Raw genomic sequence first — 12,500 nt, forward strand, 5'->3', positions numbered from 1 at the left:
ATATATATATATATATATATATATATATATATATGTATATATATATATATATATATAAAACGCTTTAGTTTTAAATGCTTTATCTAAAATAGTGATAAATGGAACCTGTGGATTTGGTTTACATTCCAATAGTTGTATCAAAAACTGATTTTTATTAGCTAAAGCTCAAAAGTAACTTCAAATTCTTTTCCCAACAGTCTTTCAAAATAAACCAAATCCATACCTTACAACCTAATTTTAATATAAAAAAGTTTAGATCCCTAGAATAAAACAACAAACCATAACCCCCCCCCCCCAAAAAAAAAAAAAAAAAAAAAATCAATACCCAGATAGACCCTTAAAAAAAAAAAAAATTACTTACCCACCAATCACCCAAACCAAGCCAACGTGACCCTCAAAAACCCCCTCAATGACAATGACAGGTGACTCAGCTGGCCGGAGGAGACGACGGCTCATTCCAGACGAACACCTACTTCACCACCTACACCTACTACAACACCCTCTTGGCTGGCAACCGCCCCTTCGTCATCACCAGCAAGCAGACGGTACAGAACGTGGTGACTGTGCCGCTGCCTGACGCCGGCTCGTTCATTGAGAGGACGGAGGTGTGTGGATAAGGGGGGGGGAGAGGGGAAGGGGGTGGGAAGGGGGAAGGGGGGATGGGGTGGGGAGGGGTTTGGAGAGGGAGAGGGGGTGGGGAGGGGAAGGGAGAGGGGGATGGGGGGGGAGGGGGAAAGGGAAGGGGAAGGGGGGAAAGGGAAGGGGAAGGGGGGAAAGGGAAGGGGAGGGGGAAAGGGAAGGGGAGGGGGAGTGGGAGGGAGAGAGAGAGAGAGAGAGAGAGAGAGAGAGAGAGTGTGTGTGTGTGTGTGTGAGTGTGTGTGTGTGTGTGTGTGTGTGTGTGTGTGTGTGTGTGTAAAAGAGACAGAGGAGATAGACGGTTGGAGTGAAAAAGAGAGAAAAAAGTATGCATGTCTGGATGTATTTGATGTGGCTGCAAAGGAAAACTAACGGCTATGTCAATTTGCGTTTATATGTGCAAACTATGCATTGGCACTAAAGTACTGCATGCATGTGCACACTTATTGCATTGCAGTTCTCGTATCCAAAACGACATAGCACAGCAGCCAAGGAGAAAAAAAACGAAACCTCAGAACTCTTTCCTAACTTAGCATTCCACGTTGCAGGTGACATTCGACACGCAGACCTACTTCACCACGCAGACCTTCACGCGCACGGGGGCTGACGAGCAGGTGGTGACGTCGCAGGAGGTGCTGACGCAGGTGGTGATCACGGAGGCGCCGACCGTCGAGCGCTCCACCGTCGCCCCGAGCAGCACGTCGCTCATCACCAAGACCTACTTCACCACACTCACCTACTACAACACGGCGCAGGACGGCCAGATCAGCAGCGACACCGTCGTCTCTTCGGAGGTGGTGACGGAGACGACGTACGTGACGCCCACGCCCACGCTGGCGGGCGAGGGCGCCGTCAGTCTCACCCCGACGCCCGCCCTTGAGCCCGAGGTGTCCTTCAACGCCGATCAGGACGAGCTGGTGGTTTACGCCACGAAGACGCTGTACACGACGCTCACGTACCTCACCACCATCCTCGAGGGGAGCGAGACCGTCACGGCGTCCAGGATTGAGGTGTCCTCGAGCATCGTCACGGAGCCCCTGGCGTCAGCCTTGAGCTTGGAGGAGCTCAATTCCATCAAGAGCTCGTACCTGGCAGATCAGCTGAGGCCCACCGCCGCGGCTGCACCAGAGCCGCAGACTGTCATGTACTACCACATCCGTGACAACCTGTACAAACAGCTGCGCACATTCTTCGCCACGTACACGCACTACACCACGATGATTGGCGGAGAAGTGCACTCGCGTCTGGAGACCAAGACGAAGATTCTTACCTCGACCGTGACCACGGCCAGCGTCCCGGAGTCGCTCCTCATCAGACCGACGGCCGCCGTCGAGCCCATCTTCGCAACGGACGTTGGCTCATCTGCAGGACCCAGCCTACAGCTGGACCCATCCTATCTGTCCTCACTGAAGAGCTCCTTCCTCGCAGGCAAACCTACGGTCGGGGATCCTGGCGAGGAAGAAGGTCTCATGGCCACAGTTCTGGTGGAAGAAGGTGATGCCTCTGGCACCTTTGTGGTCAGTGACTCCACCACGTCAGCCACTCTGTTGGTCCGTCCCACTGACGAGCCTTCGACCTCGTCCATCAGTGGCCAGACGATTGTGATTGTTGACTCTGCACACCTGTCGTCCCTGAAGTCTTCTTACCTCGCTTCCCTCTCGGCACAGCTGGCTTCCACCAAGGTACCATCTGTCGAACCCACAGTTAGCCCCTCGCCAACTGTGGTCCCAGCCGCAGGAACGACCGCGACAACCGATGAAGAAGACCCATACACAGTGACGCCAGATCCAGTGACTGATCCTACTGTCACTACATCAATCCTCAATGAAACCACGGTCGTGACAGGCACTGATGGCACGCCGACCGTACTGACTCCGGGTGAGACGGTGGTTGTCGTGGACCCCGGCGATGGCGGCGAGACGACCATCCTCCCAGAGGTGCCTTTCACTGTACGTCCTGACTTGCCCAACCCTGAAGACCTCTTCCCCGGAGGAGTCATTCCCGCAGCAGCCACCGGGGATTCGTCCGCTGGCGGTGATGGTTCTACATCCTCCTCCTCCTCGGATGACGGTGGTTCAGAACCCGCCGAGGGCAGTTCCGGCGGCATCAGCATCACAGGCTCGGGAAATAACGGGCTGAACATCGACCTGGGTCCGATGCTGACGGCGGTGGCAGGTATTCTCCGCAACAACCTCAACAGCCAGATCGCCTCAAAATCAGATGACAATCGCAGGAAGATTAACTCTCCTCTCAGACCCCCCAACACTCTCATCTCTGCAGAACGTGAACCTCTGTTCATCCCTGTGGGCGGCGTGGGCGCTTCCCTGAGCAGCTCTCGTGACCACACCGAGGGCCCTGAGCATGGCTTCATTCCCCTCAGACGCCCAACGGCTCCCGAAACGCAGCCCCGGTTCCCCGCAGGTGCCCAAGACCCTCCACGTGGAGCACCGGCGCTCAGCGACAACCCTGGCTTCATCAAGATCATGCCCGAGCTGCCAGACCTTCCAACTCCTATTCACTTTGATGACATGGAGAAGTTCGGTCCCACTTTCCTCCCGCCACAGAAGACGCAGTCCGGCTTCACCGCCATCACCACAGAGTCCCTGGGACCAACGCGGGTGTCTGTGATTTCCGGATCTCAGACCATCTTCTTTGGAGGAGTTGATCTGCAGGATCTGCCTCCTCCGGGCCAGCCAGCGCCTACATCTGTGCAAGGGGCTAGTGGCTTCGAGCGCACGTCCCTCTTCCTGCAGCCCAGCCAGCCCGTCCTTCTTGAGGAGACGCGGCCCGTGCCAGTGCCTGTCCGAGTGCCGGTGCCAGGCGACGGCGGACCCATCCCTCTCCTGGTGACCCCGCAATCCCTGGCCGATCAGCTGGCGGAGGGAGACACTCAGGCGGACGGGATCTTCTCGAGGCCGTCTCCGCAGCTCCCGCAGCCCTCTCGCGTCGGACCAGCCACCATCGTGAGCATTGAAGGGGACAACCGCATTGTCGGCACCCAGATCGTGCATGCCAGGCCAGTCGACACATACCGACCTGAACCATCTGTTATAGTCTCTCCTGCACGCGGAGAGTTCGTGTTGCAGTCCACAGTAGGCGTCGGCATCTTGTCGAGTGACTCCGAGGACGACCAGCGCCCACGCCCACCTCCAGGTCTGGAGGGAACCGTGCTAACGGGCGCCGAGACTATTCTCGTGGGCCAAGGAGCTGACAGCGGACGCACCACCGTGGTGAGGGGTTCCTCAACCGTGATGTCAGGCGCCACCACCATCTTCAAGCCTCTGTTCACCCGACCTGCAGCAGATAACGAGCCTTTGGGCGACTTAACCTCCGTGGTGACGGGCCCGGGCGGACTCCCCACGCAGTACATCACGCGCGTGGAAACGGAGGCCCGTACCATCACCGCCACGCGCACCGACGTCCTTTACACAGCCGGTGTCACGTCCACCCTGACACAGGTGATCCGCAGCACGCTGCCCCTCCGCACCATCGTCACTACGGTCGTCGGAACGGCCACCCAGGTCAACTACATCACCGCGACCTTGCCTGCGGACGATGCCTTCCCGTCCGGCGACCCCATCACGTACCCCCCGGGCTCTCCCTTCGACCCCGCCAACTACCCGTCCTTCCCCCTGGACGCCCAGCCCGGCGACGTCGACCTGCGACTCCCCGAGGACGCCGAAGTGGTGCTGAACGAGGCCAGTCTGGGCATCGCCGAGGACAACGAAATTAGCCGCGTGGTGGAGAGCAAGAGCCCCGACCAGGAGATCAACGTGGGAGGACCCGTGCGAGCCGCCGTGTCCCCTTGCGACCCTCAGTGCTCCGCGGCGCGTCACGAGGTGTGCAGACTCGTCCGGGGCGCCCACACTTGCGTCTGCCGAGCCGGTTTCGCCAGGAGAAGCAGTGCTGATGCATGTAAACGTAAGTGTCGATGCGTCTCATCCTTTTTGTTTTTGTTTTGAAATGGGCAATTGTAATGCTGACGAAGTTAGTCGAAGTTCTCAATTTGTCTTACGAGTTTCGAGAAAGCGAGAAAAAAATCATTCTATAAATTAGCTTTTGAACTTATCGGAATACACATTCCTATTTTTGTTTTTTCTTATTTGCTGATTGTGTACTTTTATTATCAGACAAAAATAATTCATAAATAGGATAAAACTAACGTAATCATTACACATCTAAACCGCCGCCCCAAACACAACCCGCGTCCCTCACAACCGCCCTTCACTTTACAGCGTCAGCCGCCTACAGCGTGCAAATCCTCCTCGACCGCGTGAGTGACGATCAGCTGATCTACAACTCCCTCTTACGCAACGCCTCCCACCCGTTCACGATGGAGCTCTCGAACGAAGCGACGTTTGGCATCGACCAGGCTATGCTCGGCTCGCGCCTGGCACCACGCTACCACGCCGCTACCATCACCAAGTTCATGGACACGAAGGAGACTGCGATGCCGACCTCTGTTCGGGACATGGTGAGTCGTGCTGGACCGTTGTTGTCTGGTATTTTTGTTTTGTTTTTAGTTATTATATACATTTTTGTATATGTCTCGGAGCATGCGTTTCCGAAAAGGCTAATGATATGTATATGAGTAGGACAGCAACCCAAACACTAAACACACGTAAATGAATATGACAAAAGCCCCGTTTCACTAAGTCATCCCCATCATCCCGCGCCCCTTCGCCCTCAGGACCACGGTCTCATAGCCGAGATCAAGGTGGAGATCGCCCGGGGCGACGCCGACGGCATCGAGTTCGAGGAAGAGCTCAGCGAGTCCATCTTGAAGGAGGCTCTGGAGAGCTCCCTCAGGAGCACCAACTTCTCCCTCGGCGGCACGGAGCTCTTCGCCAACCGCGCGGTGTCGGTGCTGGCGGCGCAGGACTTCGACGAGTGCTCGGCGACCGACCACAACGACTGCTCCGACAAGGCCCACTGCTTCAACACCCTCGGCTCCTTCCTGTGCGCCTGCAAGGACGGCTTCAAGGACATGGACGACCTGCCGGGCAGACAGTGTGCTGGTGCGTACGAGGAATGGGAGATTATGTCGAGAATATATGTATATGTATATATATATTCATATATATACATACATATATATATATATATATATATATATATATATATATATATATATATGTGTGTGTGTGTGTGTGTGTGTGTGTGTGTGTGTGTGTGTGTGTGTGTGTGTGTGTGTGTGTGTGTGTGTGTCTGTGTGTGTGTGTGTGTGTTCATCATCTTAAACAATACATCTTTTTTGTGAAATATAGATCCCCTCAAGGATATTCTTCATTCACCTTAATATTTTCCCCATTATCATGTTCCCAGTTTTCACTCGGATGGGTCCGCATTACTGAACAAAAAGTACCAAAAATAATCATCCCGATCCCAATTTCTGAACGAACCCAATCAAAACAAATCATCCTCAGTTTTGCAGATCTAACCCTCCCTTTCCTCTTGCAGTCCAAACGGAGCAATGCGCCTTCTGCAACTTCCAAGGCGAGTGCATCGAGAAGGCTGACGGATCCTATGGGTGCCGTTGCCTCCAGTGGTTCAGCGGCGAGCAGTGCCAGATCAACCTCAGAGGTACGTTGCAAAGCGGGCACTAGAGAAGGGGAGGTCAGAGGTTCGTTGCAAAGAGAAGGGGAGATCGGATGGATATTGGTGCAGACCAAGCCTTGCAAGAGGAACTTCGGATTTTGAACTTATCGATATTGGGAATCGTAGAACTTATAGGTCTTGGAATTTAGAATTGACAGGACTTACATGTCTTGAAACCTAGAACTTACAGACACGAACATAAAAAAGTTGGAATCTAGAACTTACCAAATTTGAACCCTTAGAACTTACAGAACTTAAAAGCCAAAACTTAGAACTCATCTTAGAACATTAAATACCTTTAAAAAAAGTACACTCGGCCTAAATTCTAGTGAAATTTAGTGCCAAAAAGAAGATACTGTTCAAGAGAAGGAGAAAAAAAAATGGAGAAAAAAATATCACTAATGTTTCTCGTGTCAACAGTGCTGCTGATCGTTCTGGTGACTGTCGGATCGCTGCTGATTCTGCTGCTGATGCTGTGTCTGGTCCTCTGCTGCCTCAGAGCGCGACGCAACACCAGGAACAAATTAGGACAGGTAAGATGGTGAAAGAAATTGAAAAGGATGGTATTGATCACACACACACATACACATACACATACACGTACACGTACACGTACACGTACACGTACACACACACACACACACACACACACACACACACACACACACACACACACACACACAAACAAACAAACAAACACACAAACAACCATCCCCCCAAACACGCTCCTTCACATATAATTCACATTCCATCTATAAATCTGTAATTTACCTACAATTCTATCATCCATTTCCTTCAAATACATTCATTCACACGCCCATATCCCAAACATGATCTCACGCCCATTTCCTCCCGTAGATGACAGGCGCGCCCACCTTCCTCCGGGCACGAGGCGCCGGAATGGGGGGCAGTACCCTCGACAGACGAGCCATGATTCATGAGACGTCCTCCGAGAGCTCAGCGGAACGCCCACGATCGCCGCCCACGTCGTTTATGGTGGGTGGGGGTGAAGGGAGTTGGTGGTTGGATGATATATATATATATATATATTTTTTTTGGGGGGGGGAGAGAGGGGGGATATATGGGGTATGTGGTGAATGATAATGAAGATGATGATGATCATGTTCGTGTTGATGATAATAATAATGATAATGATAATAATAATGATAATGATAATGAAGATAACAACAATAATAATAATGATAACGATAACGATAATGACATTGACAATCACGATAAAAAAAAACACAACAATCACAACAACAATGATGACAATACAAAAAAAAAAAAAACAAAAAAAAAAACGACGTCACTCACTCCATCTCCTGACCTCTTCTCCCCCACAGGCTCCGCCCCCTCCGGTCGTGGTCCAGGACAAGCCCGAGCGCCCCCCGAGACCCCCGAGGTCGGACGTCAGCGCCAGCAGGCAGTCTCGCTCCTCCTTCGCCGAGGACCGGTCTGTGGGAATCCACACCACGCTGCCTCCCGTGGTACGTTGGGGGGAGAGGGGGGAGTGGGGAGGGAGGGGAGGGGAAAGTGGGGAGGGGAGGGAGGGTAGAAGGTAGGGAGGGGAGTGGGGATGGGAAGGGAGTGGGAGGGTAAAAGGGAAGGGAGGGGAGGGGGGAAATGGAGGGGAGGGGAGTGGGGAAGGAAGTGGGGATGGGAGGGGAAGAGGGAGAGAGGAATTGAGGGAGGGTGGGGGAGGGGACTAGAATGTGGAGAGGGCGGATGGGAGGCAGTGGGAAAGGGGAAGGGAGGGGAGTGGGAAGGGGAGAAGAAGGGAGTAGAAGAGAGAGGGGAGAGTTGAGGATAGGATGGTGGATGGAAGAAGAAGGGGGGAGGTGAGTGAGGGTTAATGGATGGGATGAAGGATAGAAGGAGGGGGCTGGGAAAGTGGGGGCTCATTGTAGAATGCAAGGGGGATGGGGAGGGGAAAGTAAGGGCAATGGAGGAGAGGATAGAATAAAGAAAGAAAGAGAGAGAGAGAGAGAGAGAGAGAGAGAGAGAGAGAGAGAGAGAGAGAGAGAGAGAGAGAGAGAGATGCCAGTATCTTAAGTCCCCTTAAACCAGGAGTCTCCACACCTCCTCCTGACACCCCTTCCCTCCTCCCGCAGCTGATCCCCCGCGTGAAGGGCCCCGCGCCGCGCCGCCCGTCCGTCGTGAGTCGCGGCGAGAACGGCGTGCCGCGTGTGATGATCGGTGCCGACGCGCGCTCGGACCTGACAGCGTCGCAGCAGGCGTACGTGGACCTCCTTGACCAGCCGACGGCTTCCATCGCCCCGAACCACCACGGGCGCACCAGCAGGAGGGAGAGCGTGACCGCCGCCTCCGTGCACTCCATCCACGCCCGCATCAACCGCTCCCGGTCCCAGTCCCGCGAGCGGCTGACGGACTCCTTCCTGCACGCCCACCAGCTGCCGCAGGGCTCCATGCGGTCGCGCTCCTCCGACAGGCTCCACCACAGCAGCCATGACTTCAACTCTGAGTTCGGAGTCAACTTCTCCTTCAGACACGACGGGGAGAGGTGAGAGGCCTTATGGATTTCTGTTCGAAAATGATCGCTTAAGACGTATTGAAGTTTCTTTTTCTAGTTATATCTCTTTTAGAATGAAGCCACGAAATAATCTGTCATCTTTACAATTTCAAAAAGCAAATAATAATATTTACCCACTTTTTCTTCGTCTAATGTGCCACCTTTTCTTCGTCTAATGTGCCACCTTTTCTTCGTTTAATATGCCACCTTTTATTTATTCGTCTAAAGCTCCAATATTTTTTACTAATGCGCCACCTTTTCTTCGTCCCAGGAGTGAAGCGAGATCCTATGACGAAACGACCGTCAGACCGCCTGTCAGAACCGCTGGCCCTGACAGCTTCTACTCCTCGAAGGCGCTGTCTTCCCAACATATTTCCGACGTAAGTATTCGAAGGCAAAATCGACAAGAAAAACGGATGATAATTGCATAGAAATAAGTAATAGACGCAGACGGAAGGACTTATAGACAAATATACATGTTGATGTTTCCTCTTAGGCATGACTGTGCTTTCACTCTCCTTAGATCATCTTAGGCAAAGCTTTTGAATGAATTTTACACTGGATAAAGTATTAAACTAAATGTTCGATACAACCAGTGTTAATAATTTTTGTATAAAAATCCAAATAGTTGTAGTCCTCGCCACTTCAACGTTTCCAGATGGCGAGCTTAGTTTTTTAAAACAAAATATAGTCTATGATAAACTGCATGGCACTACTTTGTATAGCAGCACTTATTACAATGTTACCTGAAGTTTTTTATGGCAACCTCAGGGATATTGAATTCCTTAGTCTTAGTAGAATAGATAAAAATACCTTTTAAACGTTTGAATTATTTAAATAGATCATAGCTTAGTGTTAATATAGGAATAAAGTCCGGACTAAAGAAAATCCTATTAAACAGTAGATTAAAAAAAAAAGAAATCTGAGGAATTACTTCCGAAGAATCTAGTTTGATCGTTTCTTTACCTCATTTTTTCCGGGAGTTCAGTTTTTCATTTTCTTTACTCATTCTAAGGCTTTTCGACTGATTCACAATTTATCAAAAGCACTTCGGTTTTACTATATATATATTTACTTTAAAAAATAGCAGGGATAGCAGATGGAAACATGATGATAGAGCAAAGTACAGTAACGTATCTACAAGTAAAGTGAAAACAAAAGAACAGTTACAGTTGAAGTTAAAATCCACACCACTCCTTTGCATCAAAGCTTAGTGACCTTGTATTCATTCACCCGGATTTCTAGAAATAGTTCAATACCTTGCAGTAATTAACAAAAAACGACAATAACTATCATCATTGTTAATATCAATAGCATTATCATTGTAACGAAATAATGACATAAAAAAACAAGAATCGGTGTCCATCTCCTCTCTCAAAGAACAGACCTCACTTTCGTCGACCATCTGAGCTACTCCCACACACCTTAGCTTTCCCACCTCACATTCCCCTCCTTTCACAAATTGTAGGAGCACCAGACGATGGCAGAGCGGGACGGGGGATCCACGCTCGTATACCCGCAGACAGAACTGTACAGACCTGTTCGTGTAAGTGACTAGTGCATGTGCCTTTTGCTTGCATCTTTAGGTGACTTTGTTGTTCTGTGACTCTTTTGTTTTAGTGTGGAAGATGACTGGTTGATATGGTATGACGGTATGGAATTTAAATGCTACTTGACTGCTTGCTTGACTTTTTTTAAGGAACGTGTTGTGTTTCATTTGGCGACAAGAACAATTGACCTGTTTTAAGAGCACAATAAACATATCATTGTCTCTCAAATTAACTTCAATGAGTAGGCATTAGAATAACACTGTTTTCTAGTTACTGCCTAGTATTTGTCCAGAAAGATCAACTTTTTTGTTTTGTTTTTTTGCATATTAATAGTAGTATTTAAAAATAGTATCAAAACCTAGCTTATTTATAGTGCTATCAAAACTGTTGGCTTTTCTCAGTAACTTACAGAGCCATCGGAGCTTGCATTAACTTCAGATCTTAAATAGAATCTTCAGTGTTTCATATTTCTCCTCTTCCTTGCTTTATCATTTTCCATCCAATGTTCTCACGAAAAGAGGCTATAGAAGGATAAAGACGACACCGAAGGACGTTAATCGTGGCAGTAGAAAAAAACAAAAGCTAAAAGAAAATAACACCCTCATACTCAAGGATCAAAATCAAGTCTAACCATTAACTAACACCACCTTTTTCCTTCAGGACACCGACTCTCTGAGCGACATGAGCGACCACCACTCCAAGGCGACTTCGAGTAGAGCAGCGTCTAGAAGCTTCTTCTCTTGAGGTGTCGTCCGAGAGATATCACTTTATCGGTGCTGTCTAACTGGTGTCATCGAACGCATTGATATGTCAAAACTGCGACTACTTTGCGGCGTTCCTAAAGTACGCTGATTACGACCTCCTCCGTTTTCTTCGGTTACTTGAACAAGATGGGTAAACTGTGCTAATTCAAGTAGTGTATAAATCGCCAGTTTAAGGCACACGTGTATAGACTTCAATTACTGGAAATTATGTTGGGCTATATTGTCAAAAAAATATTAAGCTTGACTGCAATATCAGTCATATTCTCTTCCGTTCTTTTCCCTCTTTATGATGAGAATTTTCTATCTTGTTTGGATATAATCTTGTTACTTAGCCGTTGAGAACACACGCCCGTTATCACTGCGCACTCGCAAAAGTGATAAAAGAGGCGAGGGAACTATGATAGAAACAAAAACAACAGAAAAGCTAGCAAGTTCTTAGTTGTGTTTCTTTACCTCTGACTTTGTGTGCTTGCTCTCTACACTAGAGACCAAGAATGTAAAGCCAAAAAATGGTTGTTTGCCATTTATGATTACGCAATTGCCTCTAATTTTCAGAGGTGCTTTTGTCATTGGCTAATTAAAAAAAAAAAAAAATGGGGTCGCTCGACTTTATTCATGAGGGTTGAGTTTTTCCTTCCCGTCCATTTTGGTGCCTATTATTTTCTCTGTAAAAATGAATATTGTGTAATAATGATAAATGTAAAGCAAAGAAGGTCACAAATGGCTTGAGGAAAGTAATTTTATTTGCTCAAGAAGGCTTTTGATAATATTTATTTATTTTTGGATGCTATAGTTGTCACGTACACATACATATATATATATACATATATTTTTTTTTATCTGTTTGCTGTTTCGTAATACCTGTGAACGCTGGTGACGGCATTTCTTACCCTTTTTGTGACCTATTTTGCTATTTTATGATATATATAAATATAAATATATTCCCCGCCCCCCACAAAAATGAATATTGTCCATTTACTGTAATTATAAAAAAAAAATGCTTTCTTACTTTACCTTTTATTGTTTGATGTAAAGTAAGAAATAAATTGTTTTGTTAGTACACTTGTAATTACTAATAAGTATGTCTTGGGGTAATGTTCATACAACTTGGTTTTCGCAAATTAGACTTTGAAAATTCTAAAACAGACGAACAACAAGAAAGAAAAATCGATTATACTTTTTCCATTGTTTTGTTTTGAAGTTTCGCCATGGATCAGAAGTACTAATTTGCGAGCCAGGAAGTTTATATATAAAAAAAAGAAAAATGTTATCCTAATCACTACATGATGTAAATAATTTCAATTGTATATATATATACTAGTATCGATGAGCATGAGTGTGGCTGGTCCAAACTGAAAACTATTCTAACCAGCGAGGTACCATAGGGAAAGGTCGAGGGGTAGGCCAGGTTTTTGTTTC

The 12,500-nt window shown here is 48.5% G+C and overlaps 1 protein-coding gene across 7 annotated transcripts in view; it reads left to right on the plus strand.

Annotated features, from left to right (window-relative positions):
• Window positions 1-12,346, plus strand: part of LOC122252901 (uncharacterized) — a 133,476-nt gene extending 121,130 nt beyond the window's left edge. For 4 of the 7 annotated variants that reach the window (XM_043015583.2, XM_043015585.2, XM_043015589.2 and 1 more), the window contains 12 exons: window positions 423-605; window positions 1,185-4,557; window positions 4,872-5,110; window positions 5,327-5,654; window positions 6,097-6,219; window positions 6,655-6,767; window positions 7,093-7,230; window positions 7,581-7,724; window positions 8,349-8,758; window positions 9,039-9,147; window positions 10,236-10,313; window positions 10,978-12,346. In XM_043015583.2, the coding sequence (XP_042871517.2) occupies window positions 423-605; window positions 1,185-4,557; window positions 4,872-5,110; window positions 5,327-5,654; window positions 6,097-6,219; window positions 6,655-6,767; window positions 7,093-7,230; window positions 7,581-7,724; window positions 8,349-8,758; window positions 9,039-9,147; window positions 10,236-10,313; window positions 10,978-11,061 (5,322 nt within the window). In that variant the 3' untranslated portion in view covers window positions 11,062-12,346. The remainder of the gene's footprint in view (window positions 1-422; window positions 606-1,184; window positions 4,558-4,871; window positions 5,111-5,326; window positions 5,655-6,096; window positions 6,220-6,654; window positions 6,768-7,092; window positions 7,231-7,580; window positions 7,725-8,348; window positions 8,759-9,038; window positions 9,148-10,235; window positions 10,314-10,977) is intronic. The other 3 variants (XM_043015586.2, XM_086544135.1, XM_043015584.2) reach the window with 2 other exon arrangements.
• Window positions 12,347-12,500: the final 154 nt, after the last annotated feature.

The sequence above is a fragment of the Penaeus japonicus genome, unplaced genomic scaffold, assembly GCF_977035675.1.
Source record: "Penaeus japonicus unplaced genomic scaffold, GWHDUDI00000001_assembly GWHDUDI00000014, whole genome shotgun sequence".
In the NCBI taxonomy this organism is placed as follows: Eukaryota; Metazoa; Arthropoda; class Malacostraca; order Decapoda; family Penaeidae; genus Penaeus; species Penaeus japonicus.